The 18303-nt window shown below is 46.7% G+C and overlaps 2 protein-coding genes across 5 annotated transcripts in view; both read right to left on the reverse strand.

The window, feature by feature from the left end:
- Ces3 (carboxylesterase 3) overlaps positions 1-6627 on the reverse strand; it is a 14045-nt gene extending 7418 nt beyond the window's left edge. For both annotated transcript variants that reach the window (XM_023709248.1, XM_023709249.1), the window contains exons 1-9: positions 6515-6627; positions 6332-6440; positions 5067-5271; positions 4818-4956; positions 4513-4646; positions 3694-3847; positions 3494-3598; positions 1881-1982; positions 1359-1499 (exon numbers count right to left, since the gene is read on the reverse strand). In XM_023709248.1, the coding sequence (XP_023565016.1) occupies positions 1359-1499; positions 1881-1982; positions 3494-3598; positions 3694-3847; positions 4513-4646; positions 4818-4956; positions 5067-5271; positions 6332-6440; positions 6515-6517 (1092 nt within the window). In that variant the 5' untranslated portion in view covers positions 6518-6627. The remainder of the gene's footprint in view (positions 1-1358; positions 1500-1880; positions 1983-3493; positions 3599-3693; positions 3848-4512; positions 4647-4817; positions 4957-5066; positions 5272-6331; positions 6441-6514) is intronic.
- A 5388-nt stretch (positions 6628-12015) lies between these two features.
- The window catches only part of LOC101581730 (cocaine esterase-like), a 321818-nt gene continuing 315530 nt past the window's right edge, over positions 12016-18303 (reverse strand). For 2 of the 3 annotated variants that reach the window (XM_023709252.1, XM_023709253.1), the window contains exons 3-12: positions 17791-17932; positions 17015-17148; positions 16675-16933; positions 16153-16251; positions 15751-15891; positions 15560-15640; positions 15197-15341; positions 14638-14775; positions 14267-14339; positions 12018-13594 (exon numbers count right to left, since the gene is read on the reverse strand). In XM_023709252.1, the coding sequence (XP_023565020.1) occupies positions 13411-13594; positions 14267-14339; positions 14638-14775; positions 15197-15341; positions 15560-15640; positions 15751-15891; positions 16153-16251; positions 16675-16933; positions 17015-17148; positions 17791-17932 (1396 nt within the window). In that variant the 3' untranslated portion in view covers positions 12018-13410. Of the gene's footprint in view, positions 13595-14266; positions 14340-14637; positions 14776-15196; positions 15342-15559; positions 15641-15750; positions 15892-16152; positions 16252-16674; positions 16934-17014; positions 17149-17790; positions 17933-18303 lie in introns of all 3 variants that reach the window. The other variant, XM_004625897.2, reaches the window with a different exon arrangement.

The raw sequence follows: 18303 nt of genomic DNA on the forward strand, positions 1-18303 counted from the left end.
CTCTCTCTCTCTCTCTCTCTCTCTCTCTCTCTCTCTCTCTCTCTCTCTTTGTTTTTCCTTTGCTTACACTTTGACTATGGATGTTTAGTTAATATTGATCTGGCTGAAAACTACTCACTTGTGCTCACATGGACACCAAGGAGAGTGAGGAAACCCTTGCACTAATGAGGCATTGAGCAACTCTTGGGTCCACAGGTTTCTGAGAAGCATTCTTGCTAGCAGATCTTTGCAGGCCTTGGCAGCCAGCTGCATTGGCGCTCTGTCAATGTTATGCTTAGAACTCTAAGTTGACTCTGGGGGTGGAGGGTAAAGCTGTTGTCAGAGAGTGGGACATTAGTATAGCAATTATAAAGCTTTATCCTTGAAAGTCAAGACTGCATGAACCCCTCCTATTATATGCAAATGCCTTGCCTGGAAATTGATTCCAAAGGAATAAGGCAGGGAACAAAGACTGTAGACATGAAGATATTCCTTGCATTATTAGCTGCAGTGGAAAAACTTGAAAGCTGGTCAAAAGCCAAAGTGAAGCTTTTGTGTGGGGTTTGCAGGTATTAAAAGTAATTGCTGGATGGGGTTATAGATTAATGATAGAGTACTTGCCTAGCATGCATGAGGCCCTGCATTCCATTCCCAGCACTGAAAATATTTTAAAAAATGATTGCTATTAACATGAGTAGACAAATGAGAATGATGCAAGATGTCTAGGAGGAAAGAGTGATACAGGGACTATTGGGGGGAATTCTGGACCACTGAAATGGACAGGAAGTGAGGTCCTCAGTGACTTGATGCGGTCTGAACTATGAGTCTCAGGTAGTCAGCCAAGCACAGAATCACCCTAACCAGTCTCACAAAGACTAATGTGTAAACCAGACACAAGCCAAAATATGCAAAAGAAGACCTCTTTGCGCAAAATGTGGCCCCTGGAAAGGGAAGATTTGCTTTGTGAAAATGAAGTTGGGGGGGCTGGTGAGATGGCTCAGTGGTCTAAAGCACCTACTTAGAACAAGCTTAGCAAAGCACAGGGACCGCGGTTCAATCCCCCAGCACCACATGCCAGCCAGCCGCGCCCCCTGGTGGGCTGAGCTGGCCACACACATGCACACACACACACACACACACACACACACACACAAATAAATAAAAAAAATTAAAAATAATAAAAAAAAAAGAAAATGAAGTTGGGGGAAAAAAGAAAGAAAGAAAATGAAGTTGGATGACCTCTCGCTGGGAGACTCTCAGACCTCTGTGGGCCTCAAGTTTCTCACCTACCAAATGGGAATAACAAGAGTGCTCAGCATACAGAACTGTGGTGGTGACGGTCAGAACTTTGGAGGGCATCAGTGCTGGGAGACACTCACCTTGGGGATGAGCCATCCAAACTCGTGATTATTGACACCCACGAGGAAGGGCACAGGGTGGAACTTCCTCTCCTTCAGGAGCTCCTCAGGGCTTTTGGGGAAGAAAGAGCCATCGATGGTGTAGGAAGGGATTACCATTTTCTGCAGGAGAAAGCAAAGCAGGATCCCATATCCCCACCTCAAAGCCCCTGTCAGGTCCAAGCCTCAAGGGATAAGGTTCCAGGAGTGACTTAGCTATGTGTCTGAGTGGCTGAACCTTCAGGGAAAATGAGGATATGGAAATGACTGGAGTTGGAGGCCCAGAGGGAGTCAGGAGACCTGAACAAACACTGCTTCCAAGCAGATCCAGGGTCCAGAAGACAGGACCAACACTTAGGGCAAGGGGCAGCCCTCAGCCCCTTCCTGTTGTGGGTGGCTGCCTTAAGCCCCATTCAGGACAGGTGACTTCCTATCTGTCCCTGCAGGAGCTGGACAGGAGCCCTTCTGGGTTCTGCCTGTCACCATCCCCAAAAGGTGGCATACCGATTCTTTGCTAAGGATCAGCTCCTGTGCTTCTTTCTGCTGAAGGCACTGCACCACTTCAGATGGGGAGTTGTAGCTGCAGGCCAATGAGTCCGCAAGGCTCTGGAGACAGGAAAATGTTTTATCTCTTCTCAGCCCCCTCTGTCTTCCTTCCCATGGAAAGGAGTGCATCCGTAAGACTGAGCTGTGGTGTCATAAGTATAGATAAGCCTGGTCAAAGATCTGCCATCACCTATGGAAGCCCTTCCTTACCCTCTGTGTATCTCAATGACACCAAAACTGTGAACTGTGACTAGCCTCTAAGAACTCTCTCTCTCTCTCTCTCTCTCTCTCTCTCTCTCTCTCTCTCTCTCTCTCTCTCTCTCGGTTTTCACTGTGTAGTTCACTCTGGTCTTCAACTTACTGTGGAGCCCAGACATGCTTCAACTGGTAGCAATCCTCCTGCCTCAGTTTCCCAAGTGCTGGGATTGTCTGCACATGCTACCATTCATGGCTGTGTTGAAGACAGCGTGGGAGCACATTTCCCCTCTGAGAACTGTGTCCTTTTCTGTGTAATCATCGTTTGTGGAGTAATGATGGAAAAAGGGGTTGGACAGGGAGGGCATCAGTGGGGGCATGCTCTGATAGGGAATGGTGGGAATGCTGAGGCTGGAGTAGGGCCAGGAGGTTGTTGGGAAGTGAGGTTGGAGGAGCAAATGAGCTTCAGGCTATCCAGGAAAGGACCTTGAGTTCATAGTGGAGACAGTCTCTCTCAGCCACAGTGAAGCAATGGGTGCAGAGACTGCTGCTCATATGCAGATAAGAGGCAATGCGCCCTGCTGAGGCTCTCAAGTCCTCTTGTACCTAGTGGTTACAGTGCCCAGTCTGCTCCTCCACTGCAGCTGGGAGGGGGGTGGACCGGGGTGAGGTCACTGATGCAACCTTCCATCAGTCTCTCTCTCAAGCCCATGGCAACCCCATGCCATCACTGTCTCTTGCCTGGACTCTGCTTTGACTGTCTATATGGCCTCTCCACTTCCAAGATTGCTCTCTCCAGCCCATTCTCCACTCCAGGTAGCTCAGACATGTTGCTGCCCTGTTTCTTCCTGCCTTCTGATCCAATAGAGATTCCTGGCATAGCCCTTGAGTTCCTTCCTGCTCCCAGGACCACTGCACCTGAACAGGTGCAATGCTTATTTGGGAAAAACCTCTGTGGCATCCTCTGACGACTTCTCAAAAGGCCCTCAGTGAGGACTGAAGGTGGGATCTGGAGGCTGAATGGAGGTCTTAGGCAGCAGGGGATGGGAATATAGGGACTCCCCAAGCATTCTTGGGGAGAGGTGTGCTCTCTAAGACCCTAGCCTGGGGAACTGGCCAGAGACAATGCTCAGGGGTGACTTCCTACAAGTGGAGTAATGATGGAAAAAGGGGAAGTGAATCATGATTGCCCATGCCCAGGAACACATTGTTGTTTACTCTGAGCTTCCACAGGAGATGTGTTTTCTTTATCATAGCGGGCCCCTCTCTGAAGCAAGGACCTTTCTATGGGTGACCATTCCTGACTCTGAGACCTGTGGGTCAGCACCTGTTGGGATGTGGGGAACACATGAAATAAGAATGAAGGAAATGTAGACCTGAACTTTGGGCCATGAGTCAGATGCAGTTAGAAACGGGGAAGAGATGACCCCACTCTGTGCTATGGCTCTGTGGAACAGTCCTGTGGCCATCGGAGATAGGACCTGTGTGCATCAGAGAGGACATTCCATTGTCAGCAGAAGGCACAGGAGAGGTCTGGGGTCCCAGACACAATTGCTAGCTGCTTGTGGCAACTCACCAGGGCAGAGACGATACTGGCACCTGAAGATCCACCAAAGATAGTGACACAGTTGGGATCACCCCCAAAGGGAGTGATGTTCTTCTGCACCCACCGTAGAGCAGCTACCACATCTAGGAAGCCTTGGTTTCCAGGTGTATGTTTGTCCCCAGTGCTAGGGGTAGGGTGAGGTAGTGGTTAGTTTAAGTTGATTCCTTGGGTTTGGTAGGTTCACTTTGAATCAGTTGTGAAAAAGTTGACTCTTTTCTACTCTCAAAGTCTGGCCTGGGTCTGAGTCATGCTTCTTGTCTACATGCCCAGTCTGTGGAAAGGGCAGGCCTAGCAGGACAGCCAGCTCAAGTGGACTCTAAGTTGGTTGCCAAAGCTTGTTGCTTTTTGCCCCCTTCCCTATTGGAACATGGGCTCTCTCCCAGAGGACAATATCCATTGACTAAGGGACCAGTATATAATTCTGGCTTTATTTGGGCCCCTCCCCCAAGATAAACTTTAGGGGCAAAATTCTTTTTATTTTGCAATACTGGGGATTGAACCCACAGCCTTCACATTGGGCTAAATACCCAATGCTTTCTTTCTTTTTTTAGTTCAAGGCAAAGTGTTGCCAATTCATTAAAATGCTCAGAATGAGCCTGACTTTGTAATCCTTCTGTCTTAACCTCCCAAAGTGCTAGGATTACAGGTGTACCCTACTATGCTTAGACTGCATCAGCTTCTATTCAAGATAGCAGTGGTGCAGGCCTTCCATTCAGTCTCTGGACCTTCACTGTAGGTTATTTTTTGTTGTTGTTGGAAGTCAGTGTTCTTCCAGGCTAACTGTGTCACCTGAAGAAGCCAAGGATCCCAAGGCGGTACTGAACTGTGACCACTACCACATCTTCATAGGCAGCCAGGGCTGATCCATCCTGGGAGGTAGCAGAGCCTACCATCAGTGAGCCTCCATGGATCCACACCATGACCTGCAGAGATGGCCATGAGACAGTGATCCCTAGTTCCCAGGACCCCAGCTGCCCATCTACCAGCCTAGGGCATTTTCAGGACCCGTGGAGTGGTTTGGAGAACTGGGACTGGGAGGAAGAGATGGGCAAGGTGGAGCTGAATAGGTGAATGGGTCTCTCTGGGCTGTATACCGGCTTTCTGGCCTTTTCAGTAGCCTCAGCTGGGCTGTAAATGTTGAGGACCAGGCAGTCCTCAGAAATAGAGAAGATTTTATGTTTTCCATTGACTGAGAATCTGCTATTGTTCATTCTCTCTATGTCTTGCATGCACCTGCAGTCAAGAAGGAACCAAGGGATAGCTGGTCAGCCCCACCCACATTGGCAGCTAGACCCCCTGACCCCCAACCTGTTTGCTTTCCCACCTCCATTCAGGCTACTCACATCGGGGGATCAGTGCTGGCATACCGTACACCTTCCCAGGGCTGTGCTGGCAGTGGGGCAGAGAACCTGAGAGGCCCCAGTGGTGGCTGTGCAAATGGGATGCCCAGGAAGACATTCACAAGGCGGTCTGTGCCTTTCACGCCCACCTGCCGGCCTTGCACATAACCCAGAGGGGTGTCCACTTCAGGCTGAGAAGTTTGTGGCTCTGAGGGCAGGACAGAGGACCATAGGGTGAGTTTTCTTTTCTTACTTTCTTTTCTTTCTTTCTTTCTTTTTTTCCCCCATAGGGCAAGTTTTCAGCCTCTATGAGTGAACTCTTGGAATGAAGGAAACATTTGCTCTCTGAGCGCCTATTCTGCCAGCCTGTGTTTTGAGCATCTTTGACAACAGAATCTTGCTAACCTCCCCAGAAGGCCTCTGAGCTGGGCCCTGTGACTCCTCTGACTTTCTTGTCCCTGCATTGACATCACCCACAGCCCCTTCACCCAAACCAGATCTGCTGTGGGTCCTAGGGGTTTGGGCCAAGTACTTTTCACTTGAACCTCAGATGATATCTCTCCTACATAATGTATAATAATCATATCTTTACTCTGCATTCTGATTGGTCGATATCTAGAGCCTGGCAGATTCTCCCAGGGATAGCCAAAACAAGGCATTTGCTTGTGAGATGAGCTAGGGCTACATTCCAGCCCAACTTGCAGGCCTGGCTACTATCTACTAGCCTTGATCACGCTAGGGCCTTTAACCAGGTGACTAGGAACAGTCCTCATCCTCCAAATCCCATTGATATTATTCATATCAGTCAATCCTAAATCTGATTAGTCTGCTTCCCCTATTCCTGCCCGTGGAAACAATAATAAACACTCCTGCCCACATTTCCCCCTTGTTCCCACTGCCACTTCCTCTGTGTCCTTATGGAGTGAGGTGCCTCTGGTTTCCAGGGTACTGAGTATACTTCTTTCATTGTAGCTATCCTTTGTATATCTGCTTATCTTGTCATACCCGATTGATGTAAATCCTGGGTCTTCCTAAAAAATAAGGACAATTATGTCCCTGAGCAGAACTGCTCTGGAAATTACACAGACAGCAAAGGCAGAGCCCTGGCCCAGAAAGGATGTGCAATCCTTGTTATTCCTCCAAACTGACCCTCTACCATGGGCAAGCTGCTTACCCTTCCCTGTCCCTATTTCTCTAACCTCTGCCCACTCAATCCTCTAACTGACCCAGCAGCTCCCATTCTTGTGGACAGAATATGTGTGTCTTACCAGGGGCTGTGGAAGGAAATGCCAAGAGCAGACAGGCTACCCAGACCAGGACACCAGACCCAGCTTTGACCACTGTCCTCTGCTCCTCACTGCTGACTGTGGATAGAAGCTGCAGAAGTTGAAATGAGCACCTTGTTTGGAGGCAGGCTAACTTCATAAAGAAAAAGGATTTCTTTAGCTTACCATTTTGGAGATTCAAAGGCCTGACACCAGGATCAACTCAGCTCTGGAAGTGGGTAGTAGAAATGCATGCAGGAGGCAAAGATCATATTTCAGAGACGAGGAACTTGAAAGTGGCAGGCACAAGCCTTTCCAAGGACACACCTTTAATGACCTAAGGACCTCCTACTAGCTCCACCTTTTAAAGTTTCACCACCTCCCATTGCCACCCGAAGGACAAAGATTTTTTTTTATTAATTTTATTGAGAAACAAATAGCAATGAGACAGTTTCAAAACTGCTTAGTAGGACAGTTTCAATAATACATTACATATTGTTGTCTTCTTAGTGGTTATTCATAGTACAAGATGCAGATGTGATATCCTGTCCAAACATCTGTGACAAAACTAAACAAAAAAAAAGGGGATACAAATGAAGGACCATTTTGTATCTGCATATACAAAATAGTTACGATAGATATATAGTTACTTTTTTTAAAATTCAATGAGAAGAATTTGTACTAATAGGACCAAGATTTTAACATATGAAACTTTGTGGGGACAAACAATACTCAAACCACACTATTCTACTCCTGGTCCCAGGTTCAGACTCTCACAATGCAAGAAGAATTTTCGTCTTCAATAGTCCCACAGTCTTAACTTATTCTCATATCATTCGAAAGTTCAAGCCTGAAGTCTCCTCTAAAACTTGAGGTAAAGGCGTTCCACTTGAAGTCCCTATAAAATAATAATATCACAGACAGAAATTAAAAAAAAATAAAGTCATAACAATAAAAATTAAGCCTACATTTATAAGATACAATGGCAGGACAAGGAGAGGGTAACATTGCTATTCCAAAAGGGAGGAATAGGTAAGTCGAAAGGAGTAATTGCTTCAAAGCAAGACCGAAAAGAAAACCTTCAGGGCCAGCATTAACAACCTCAAACTTCTCAAATCTCAATAAGCTACAATGAACACAGCTAGCCCTCCAGAAGATTTTCTGGTTTCAGCCTGGTCATTGGTCCTCAGAGACTGATAGCTGTCAAAGAGCTGACGTCGCCCCACTCTCTGGCTGAATCTCCCATGAGGCTGCTGTCCTGCAGCCCCACCCACTTGAACTAATGGAAGGCCTTGACCTGGACCAATCACAGACCTGTAGCTGCTATATAAGAGGTATCTGCCTCACACCTCTTTAGCTGTTTTTCTAGGCTCCCTCTGGTGTACTCACCCTCCTGTAGTCCTGTTAAAGACTCCATCTGGTCCTGTAAATCTGCTCGCGTTTTATTTCTTGGGAATCTGGGCCCTGAAGAACCTAGTAGGATTCTTATCCTGAATAGTGTGGACAGATGAACCATTTCAAAGAAAGGGCAATAAACACAAGGGGCTGTCAGCCCTGAGGAGAACCAGAGACCAACAGCTAATGAAGATCAGCCACAGAGACCAGCACCTGTCAAAGTCTCATCTAGCATTACTAGGTGCCATCCAATGGTATCGAAGCCGCTATCAGATTTTTACTTTGCGGATTTATGATTTGCCATCTGAATGAAGCAAAATAACCCTCAGCTGATTGGTAACATTATCAGAAGTTAAAATCTGAGGGTGGCCCTATCCAAGGAGCTTAGAAAGCAATCTGAGCCAGTTATTGAAAAGAGGAGCACTTTTAGGCCTTTGAGTCAGTAAGAGGAGGGCCACACATGAGGAGGCTGAGATGCCTGTGGGGCGTCTTTCCTATTATGCTGAACAGATAAACTGCAAGGAGTTCCTGGGGATTGAACACAGAGCCTTCACACTGAATTGCATCCCAAATCCTCCCTCCTTCCATCCCTCCCTCTCTTTTATACTTCTCTCTTCCACCTTTCTTTTTCTTTCTTCCTTCTTTCCTTTCTTTCTCTCTCGTTTTTTCAGCACTGATCATTGAACCCAGGGCCCTGTGAATTCTAGGCAAGCACTCCAACACTGAACTATATTCTTAGCCCTTAATTTTTTTATTTTGAGTAGAGAGTCACTAAGCTTCCCAGAATGGGTGTGAATTTGTGATCCTCCTGCCTCAGCCTCCCGGAATGCTTGAATTATAGGCATAAACCATAACAATCATCCCATTTGTCTCATCTCAGTCCCAAATCTGAGACCTGTGTTTAAGACAATGAATCCCAGGTCAACACCACCAGATCCAGGTCCCTCTCTATTTCCTTGGGGCTGTTTCTTGTGCACTATCAGTTTTTGTATGCCTCCCCTCAGCTGTAAATACCTTCCACCTAAAACCACCCCAAAGCTAGATGTGGTGATGCAAATTTATAATTCTAGCACTTAAGAGGCTAGGGTGTCCTGAAAATTCAAGGTTAGTACAAATTCAAGGTCAATCCAGGGTACATAGTGAGTTCAGGCCCAGTCTAAACTACACAGTAAGACCCTGTATCAAAAAAAAAAAAATAAGTAAATACCTACCTACCTACTTACCTACATACATACATACATAGGATACCATACAACTATCCATGACCCACTTTCTCTTCTGTTTTTGCATTTGTTTATACCACCACAAACATCCTCTTCTATTGCTCTCTCTACTTTCTTTCCTGCCAATCTCTCTCAATTGCCCTGACCTAATGGTCAAGGTCTGGTGGCATTGGGAAAGGTGAATCTGATAGGAGAATGGAACTAAAGAGTCAAAGGATTCATGGGCCAGGAGTTGTGGGCATGGCCATGTCTCCCATTACCTTGCCATTTTCCTCTTCTCCTAAAGAGCTATGTGCCTACTACAGCCCCACCATGGTACTGGAACCTTCCTTTAAACATAGAGCCACTGTATCCATTGTCTTTGCAATCCAGACCCAAGGGTGGTGTTAGGGTAGAGAGGAGGGAGCAGAAAGCTGTAATTGGAAAAGCCAGGAGTGCTTCTCTGAAAAGGTATAGGGTGAAGGCCCCCACAGATGGGGAGCAAAGGTGATTTTGAGGAAAGTGGCGGGAATAGCTTGACCCAGGCAGGAAAGTGTGACTGCGCTGTTCATCCTGAAGGCTCTTTTTCAGAACATACATTTCCCTGGGGCCCCTTTAAGAGTTTCTTAATCTCTTTAGTTCCTGTGTGAAGTCCCATGCTTGCCTCTCCCTAGTCACCCTTGGCCCTGGCTTATTTGTAATTAAAAATATATTTTGTCCTTTGTTCCTTTTCTTGGAACATTTGAATGACTGTGACATTTCTGAGGTTGCCCCTTCAACCCATGATCAAGATTAAGTTCATAGTCAATTATTAACTGGAGAAATCTGAATTGATGGTGTGTTTGCCTGGTGCTGGGGAACTGACAGCCAACTCCTGGGCCTGCAGTTCTCAGTGAAGGGATTGAGGTTGAGAGCAGATTCTAAGGTGTCCTGAGCCTGCAGCAGTGGAGAGGGTAGCAACCTGGGTCTGGGGGTACCCATCCAGCCTGACCACCCAGAGGAATGGGTGTCATGCTCGCCTCAGATGACCTTACTCCCTCCCTCATGGCCTTGGCCTCTGCCTTCCAGTGCCCCACAGTGTCTCACAGCTCAGAACTGTCTGAGTCCCTTCTCAGGGCCATGGAAGGAGCAATGAGCTTTCATCTCTGTCTGAGTGGTAGGTGAAATAAGACTGCTCCCTCCTTCACCCTCGTCCAATCAGCAAGGCCTGTTGTTGACTCAGTGTCTGTCATCCAAGGCACTGTGGCCCAAGTCATGTTCCCAGCCCCTGTCTGGGCAGATGCAGTTGCTCTCTTCCTTGAATTCTTCTGACCTGATCAATTTCTAGGGTGTTGGTGCTGAGATCTCCAGCTCCTCCCAGTTCAGGTTCATGGTACACAGCTTCTTCCTAATTCTGGCTGCTGCCCACCACTGCTGGGGTGAATGGGGGTTTCTATATGCTCTGTCACTGCTGCACCATTGTTGGGAGACCCAGAACTTTTGTTGACCAAGGTAATGGTAAAATATGGAATGAATGAAATAAAAATCTCAGTAGCTTACCCATTGGGGTGGGGATATAAGTGGTTATACACATATATTTTATGTGTATATATATTCATATAGATGGAGGTTGAGAGAGCGAAAGAGAGAGAATGACAAAGATAAAAGGAGACAAGAACAGAAACAAAGAGACAGAGTGAGGGGAATAGTGAGAAGAGGAAGATGAAGCAGAGGTGAAGAGGCCAGGTAAGCAACTGCAATGAGATCTCACTACATGTTCAAATAGAATCAAATTTAAGACCCATATTCTCTCCAACACTTGAATTTATGGATTTAATTCCTAGAATTGTGGGAAAGACATGATTGATATATCAATACATGGAATGCTGCTCCACAATAAAAGGAAACAAATACAACTTGACACTGAGAAACATTAAGCAAAATCATAGTCACAATTACAGTGATAATTAAGCAAGGCAAACTATGTGATATTTAAACAAAGGCAAATGACAGTAACAGAAGTCAATTAGGTGGTTGCCATAGAGAAGGATTTAAGGAATGACTGACTTTACAAAAGAGCATGGGAAATGTTTTTGGGGTGAAAAAACTTCCTCATACTTGATGTGTCAGTTGTTGGATGCCCTGTACATTTACTCAAACTTGCCAAACTATGAAGTGAAAATGAGTGAATTTAATTGTAAACAAATTAATTGAATAGCTTTAAAAAAGTAAGACAACTACTAAAAGTCTAAAATAACAGGGAATCCACCTGAGGGGAGTATCCTGCGTAGCTACAGTGTGAAAACCATCCAGGGGGCTCTCTGCCTCAGAGACTCCGTAAGGCTTTCCCTTCACAGTGGAGCACTATCAGTGTGGGGGGCAGTATGCCAAAGAGGAAGGTCTATACCCTCTGCCAAATGAGTCAGCCAGTTTAAAGTTCTCCTGGTTTGCCTCTTGGTGTGCAGGGTGGACAATGTGAAAGTCTTCCTGAACCCAAAGGTCTAGACTTAAAAATCTCTGTAGTTAAGCTTAAACATAGTGGAAGAAAGAAGGGGGATGCTCTCCTTGGAGATATCAGTGCCCAGGAGGACAGGCTGGTCAGAGGTAAGGAAGTGAAGTGCATGCTAGGGTCAGTGGAATAAATGAAATAGCTTCTTAATGACAGAAAGAAAATGCACTGCGGGAACAAAGAAGCAAGTTGAGCTCACTTTGGCATTTTTACCCAATGAGCTAAAATAACTTACATAAGAGGGTTTTTTTTTTTTTTTTTTTTTTTTTTGTGGTAGCAGAGATCAAACTCAGGACCTTGCGCTTACCAGGCAAGCATTTATTCCACTGAGCTATCTCCCTGGTCCCATGAGAGGGATTTTATTGGAGATGCCAAAATGTGCAGGGACAATAATGAGGTAAAAAGAAAAATGAATCTCATGGACACTCAGGGTAAGTAGGGGATGTTCAGGGTTTTAGGAGGTTTCAAGGGGAATTCTGAAAAGCAGGAGGAGGATACATTCCTGGGTGGAAATCCTTCAGGGAAGCAGATAGGAATCTCTTCTCTGAGACCTACCTAGAACTTCTTGGCTTTCCAATCCCATGTCTAGAATACACCCTGGAGACAAAATCCTTTACACATACACTATGATGGTGTAGTTGTAGGCCTTAGAGTACTTACAGAACAAGATATAAAGAGTAAACTCAGGAGACATGGCACTGAGGAAACTGGCCACACTCCTGATGGCACAGACTGTGGGCACCAGGCTCACACCTGTTCTCACAGAATGGTACCAGGACACAAATAGATGGGTAAATGAAGTTTTATGATAATTAAAAACCTTAATCTACAATGGCAAGAACTGGGTTCAGAGACATCCCCATTTTTATTAGTTATTGCCTCCTGTTGCCCAGGGTGGAAAATGTGAAAGTCTTCCTGAACCCAAAGGTCTAGACTTGGCCTCAGTGGCTAAGTCCTTAATTCACATAGCCATTCATCCTGTCTGTGTGAATGTATGCAGAGTGTCTCTGAGAAGAGGATACACACTGTAGGGAATGAACATTATGCAACTGGTTCTTCCTAAATGTTGGCTAAGTGGATGGACAAAGACAGTATGAGTGGCTGTGTGAATGTGGAGTCAACCCAGACTCTTCAGTAGGTATGTGATACCACAGTCAGGTCTTAGCCTCAGTGGCTAAGATTTGAGACCATTGGGTGTGGTGGTCTGAAGGTTTACATCCCAGATTTTCACATATAGATACCAGTTTCCAGTGTGATGGCATTAAGGAGGGAAGTCACTAGGAGAGGGACGGGATTGGTGTCCACCAATAAAAGATGCTTGAGAGAGCTCTGTTGTTCTTTCTGTCTTACGGGGAAAGAGAGACAAATTACTCTGGAAGAACCAGAAAGCAGACCCTCACCAGATATCAAATCTGCTGGCACCTTTTCTGGATTTTGCAACTTCCAAAACTGAGAGCAATTAACTTCTGCCAAATAGAAGATCATGCTTTTAAAAAGTAGTATCCTGAACACACTAACACACTGGTATCTGGTGTCCAGATTTTCTATTAGCAATTTATAGACCTGATAGTGTGCGGCCTGCTGAGAGGTGGATGTAGGGTTCTGACATCTAAGTGAGCGCAGCATTCCTGGAGCACTTTTCTCAAAGTGGAGAAGATGTGGACCTAGAAAGGGAAGAAGACAGGGTGGAGAAAAGGAGAGCTGCGGAAGGGAGGAGGGGCCCAGGCTCAGTGGGTACAAAGGAAGGTGGCATCCACTGGGACTGACCCATCCACAGCTTCCTTGGAATATGCCAAGTGTCTCTGACAAGAGGATACACACTGCAGGGAATGAGCATTATGCAATTGGATCTTTCTAAGTGTTGGCTAAGTGGATGGACAAAGACAGGATGAATAGCTGTGTCAATGTGGAGTCAACCCAGAGTCCTTAGTAGGTATGTGATACCACAGGCAGACCACAACTTCATTCAAGACCACCCTCTCTCCCAACACAAAGAACTACAGTTCTGTGTGCTTCTCAGCTCTCTTTAGCTCCTGGATCTTCTGGGGCAGGGTCTCCATCCAGAACTTCATCCTAGAGGCCTTCAGGGCACGGCCCACAGAAGGCTGGAGGTTCAGTTGCAGGTACAACTCTTCGTGGTCCAGTGCAGGCCATTGGGGGAGGCCCTGGCCATTGGGGTTCCTGTGGAAACACCCTCCCAATATGGGGTAAGAGGTCAGTCACCCCTGGCAGAGCCTGGATTTCAGAGGCCTGATTTGAGTCAGTCCAGATAGCCAAGTTGGCCAGAGCACCAGGATGATGAGCAGGGGCTTTCCAGATACATAAATGCAAGGACTTCATTCTAGGGTCACATTTATTTGGAGCAGGGTAATGGCCCTCTCTCCAGGGCATTGGCAGAGGGATGAGTGATTGGCACCAATAAATCCTCTGTCTATATCCTTATTGGTTCTGTTCCCGGAGTTGGGAGACTTTTTTTTTTTTTTTTTAAATGTATTTTAGGTCAGGGTCTACAGGGTCTATAGGTTCTACATGGTCTCACTATGCAGATTGGACTTGTAGGGATCCTCCTGTTTTCAGCCTCCCAAGTACTGGGATTATAGGTGTGCATCACCGTGCCCAGTCTCAATTGCAGTCTCAGTGTGTGCCAGGGGCTGGGCAGGCATGGCATGCCAGGATTGAATCCTGGCCTCCACACTTTGCCTAATAAGGCACTTTAGTCCACTGAGCTATCTGGCCAGCCTTTGGAAGCTTTTATCATGTAACTAAGGACACAATTATGCTAATGAAGTTAGCACAGACAAAGAGCCTGATAAGTTCATACACCCTGGGAAGGTTGGGGGGCCATCCTCTCACCCATTTCGAGCAAAGTTGGCCCAATACTTCATCATCCTCTTGCTCAGCAGCTCCTCTTCCTCAGTGAGGTCAACTGCAGAGAGAAAGACAAGTACCCACATCCCCGACAGCATAGATTCCACTGACCAGGATGCCTAGAAGACCCTTCTTCCTTCAAGATCCCCCCTCCTTGCAAATATGGGGACAGATGGAGATGACAGAGGCTAGAGTTGAAGGGGCTTAGATTTTTAAATCTTAAACAAACTTTGAATTATAGTATGGTGGACACCTAATCCTTTCCTCTCTCTGAGCCTCTGAAAAGTGAGGGTTGTTACCCTTCAGGGACCTAGCTATGGCCCCATCCCATCTCTTTAAGATCAGGGAAGACTCACGTTTGTTATTCCAGAACAAGGATCCAAAGACAAGGAACATCTCATCACAATGGTCAGCCTTCACGTGGGGTGGCCTGGAGTATTTGAGGAAGTTAGGCCGATGCTGGAACTCATAGAAGTAGACTGTACCATGGGAACCTGGGGATGTGGACAGGCTATGATGTGGTAGCCTCTCACCTGGAGCTCTTCAGCTTCTCCTTGGTGACAAGACACTTTGTTTAATGCTGGTTGGATTCTAGACAATAGGGGAGGGACCCTGGACTGGCACAGGGGTTTGGGGAAAGATCTCAGTTAAACCAAAGCCTTGGCATTCCTAGTTGTATAGTTATTAGTCAAGAAACCGAATGTTACTAGCTCATTTTTCTCAACTGTAAAATTAGTAGATGTCAATTTGTTCAGTCAGGTACTAAAAAGTACCTAAAAGGGGAACATCAAGAGGTCCTATCTCAGCGATCTGTTGAAGATATGGTTCCATAAATGGATACAAGAGATCTCATGTTGGACCCAGAATGCTGAGCTGGCCCCTACGCAATCAGGCCTCAGTTATGGATGTACTCACGCTGAATTTGTGCTACTTGGAGTGCAGGGATCACAAAGATTGTATCTCCCATCATCTCTTGGAACTGGGCTTGGAGATACTGGGGGTCTTCATTGTTTCCTACGTATTCCTCCATCACTAGGTCTCCAAACTCACTGGGCAACATCTAGACCAGAGGGATCAGAGAGAGTGAGGCCATATAGCTCTGGGACAGGGAGACAGGAGACTCAGAGTGGGGAGATGGAGTCTAGAATGGAGCTGGGAATGCAGCAAAAGACGTTACCTATGAGCACACATATCTCAGCCTTTATTCATGAGGGTGGTCTCATGGCAGGAAATCAATCGGGTTGCCCAGCCCTTGTGGCAGAACACCAGGAACCTCACCATCTGTGTTGCTGTGTGCTGCATTATAGCCCTCATAGTCTCTCTATCCATTTTCCTTTTGCTGTCAACAGCATCCATACCCTAGGTAGCAGGGAGAAGATTCTCATGTCGGGTAGGTGAGCTTGAAGCTACAAACATCTGATATCTCCTTGGAGCTGCTCAGACATAGAGGGCTGGGGAATGGACCTTACCTTGGGGATGATCCAGCCAAACTCATCATTGTTGACACCAATGATGCTGGGGACAGATTGAAAATCAGCAGAAGCCAGCAGCTCTTGGGGGTGCCTGGGCAGGAAATTTCCATCCACTACACCAGCAATGACCTTGAAGGTCTGAGGAAAGAATGAAGGTCAGCTATTGAGGTCAAGTTCTAGAAAATTTCTGATGTCCTCTGGGTGTCTCATATCCCCCAAATGCCCATCTTAGAAGGTCCAATATCTGACTCTGCATGGTCTCATGTGCCAGGTAATATCTGGGACTATGAAACATCCTGCTGTGGAGATATACAGAATGTCCCTAGAGTGGCCAGTCAAGCCTTCCTGCCCCATGTACTATCACCCCCTTACATCTTGCCCAAGACCTTTCAACCTGACCTTGGTAATAGCTAGCATTTCCTCTTCACTTTTGCCCCGCAGGCACCGCACCAGGGCCTCTGAGTCTCCCTGTCCACAGGCGGACAGGTTGGCGACCACCTGTAAAGGGACCAGGCAGGGACAAGATCATCTTTCCAGGCAAGGAGAGGAGTATGCCTAAGACCCCATTAAGGTCCCTTAATCTCATAGGGTACTCTGTGTAAATCTGTGCAGGTATGAAATTGTTTAAGTTCCCTGATGCTCAGAGGTTTCATCCAGCCAAGCTATTCTTTCTGCTATGTGGTTCTGCCCACCATAGGCATCCTAGGGAGAAGCTTTGCTATCCACAGAACATCATCTACTGTGAGGCAGAGTTGCAAGGATTCTGACCCCTGAGCCCTTCAGTAATTCGCAGGAAGCTTGTAGTCAGGTCCCAAGATACCTTAACTGTTCTTGTTGTTCCCATTGAACAGCTAGAGTACCAGAGTTTCAGAGGTAAGGGGAGAGAGAGGAGTCTGGGCTGGGGTGGTTAAGAGCACTCACTGTAGAGACAAACTCAGATGAGCTGGAGATAAGGCCAGGCACCACAGCCACACCACTCTCCATGATGGCCCCATGGAAGAGTCCTTGGGACATGGGGGACAAAATATGTGAAGACACACTTGTGCCACCTGCAGACTGGCCAAAAATGGTGACACGGTCACGGTTGCCTCCAAAGTAGAAGATATTCTGTTGCACCCAGTGTAGGGCGGCCACTTGGTCCAGGTAGCCCCAATTTCCAGTGGCATGCTGGTCTCCAGTGCTGAGAAGTAGCAAGAACAGTGTTCACAGTCCTGCTCTGGTTTTGCTCAATCCCCATTTCCCACCCCAACCCAAGACTCACCTGAAGAAGCCCAGGACACCCAAGCGATACTGGATAGTGACCACTACTATGTTCTCAGAGGCTGCCAGAATGGATCCATCATATGAGGAAGCCATGCCTATAACTAGGGCACCACCATGGATCCATACCATCACCTGTAGATATCAAGAGAGATATCATGTGGGTCTCACCCAGCTCAAACCCTGCTGGGGTGACTCCTAGACTCTCTACTGCTTTTACTTGTGCAGCTACCAACCTAGTCAGAAGAACCCCAACAGGTGCCATGATCTGGGCCATGAGCGAGAAACTTAAGTTGGATCAGGAAGACAAGGCCTGTCATTTGGAATCAACTCCATATTTCAAAGCCTCACTCATTACTCCCAGAATCCCTCTAGGAGGGGTGGAAAGAAAAGGGGTGCTCCCTGATATCGCACATGAATATTAATCAAGGGTCTCTCCTTCTTATTCACACAACAGATAACTAATGGTTTGGGTCTTTGGCAGCCACAGAATGAAGCTCTTGGGTATAAAAATGTGTTTTCTGAACACAGGTTAGTTGACTGAATCCTGGGCCCACTTGCTATCCGTGGCCTCTGACCTTGGGACAATGAGGCCTCTGTGTTTCCATGCCCAGGGGCTAGCTGCCCAACATGGTGAGAAGATCTTCAGGAATCTAATAGTGCAGGGCTTCTCATCAGGGTTTACACTGCATCACAGGCCAGGTGGATCTTGATCTTTCTAATAATCTTCCGAATAAATGCCCTCCCACTCCTGACTGACCACACTCCATTACTCACAGGTAGGTTAGAGCCCTCTTGGGCTTGAGCAGGTGTGTAGATATTGAGGTACAGGCAGTCCTCAGACATGGGGATGGGAGGCATGGTCAGATTCAAGACATGCACTGCTAATACATTCATCTTATCAATATTTTGTAGACACCTGATGACAATGAGAACAGTCAGTCCAGTGGTCAAAACCAGACCCTGAATCCAGATTTTCTCCCAGCCACTCTGTCTCAGCTTCCCCTTATTTCCTGCTCACACATGACTCTTCCCTTAAGTCCCTGGTCACCAAGACATAGGCTTCAGACCCCGATGGGAAGTTGAGAAGGGGCCCAGACCTCCTGGGAGGGCTTAAGGTTACTGAGGGCCTTGGATCTTCCTGAAGATGGAAACTGTTATAACCTGTGAAATTGATTCAAGTTTTGTAACTCTGTATGCTTCCACTGTAACTTTATTAACTGTTATAACCTGACATATGCGCCGCCATCTTGTTCTGTATGCACCATTCTAAATGCTGTAACTTTCCAT

The sequence above is a fragment of the Octodon degus genome, unplaced genomic scaffold (genome assembly GCF_000260255.1).
Source record: "Octodon degus isolate 3935 unplaced genomic scaffold, OctDeg1.0 scaffold00011, whole genome shotgun sequence".
In the NCBI taxonomy this organism is placed as follows: Eukaryota; Metazoa; Chordata; class Mammalia; order Rodentia; family Octodontidae; genus Octodon; species Octodon degus.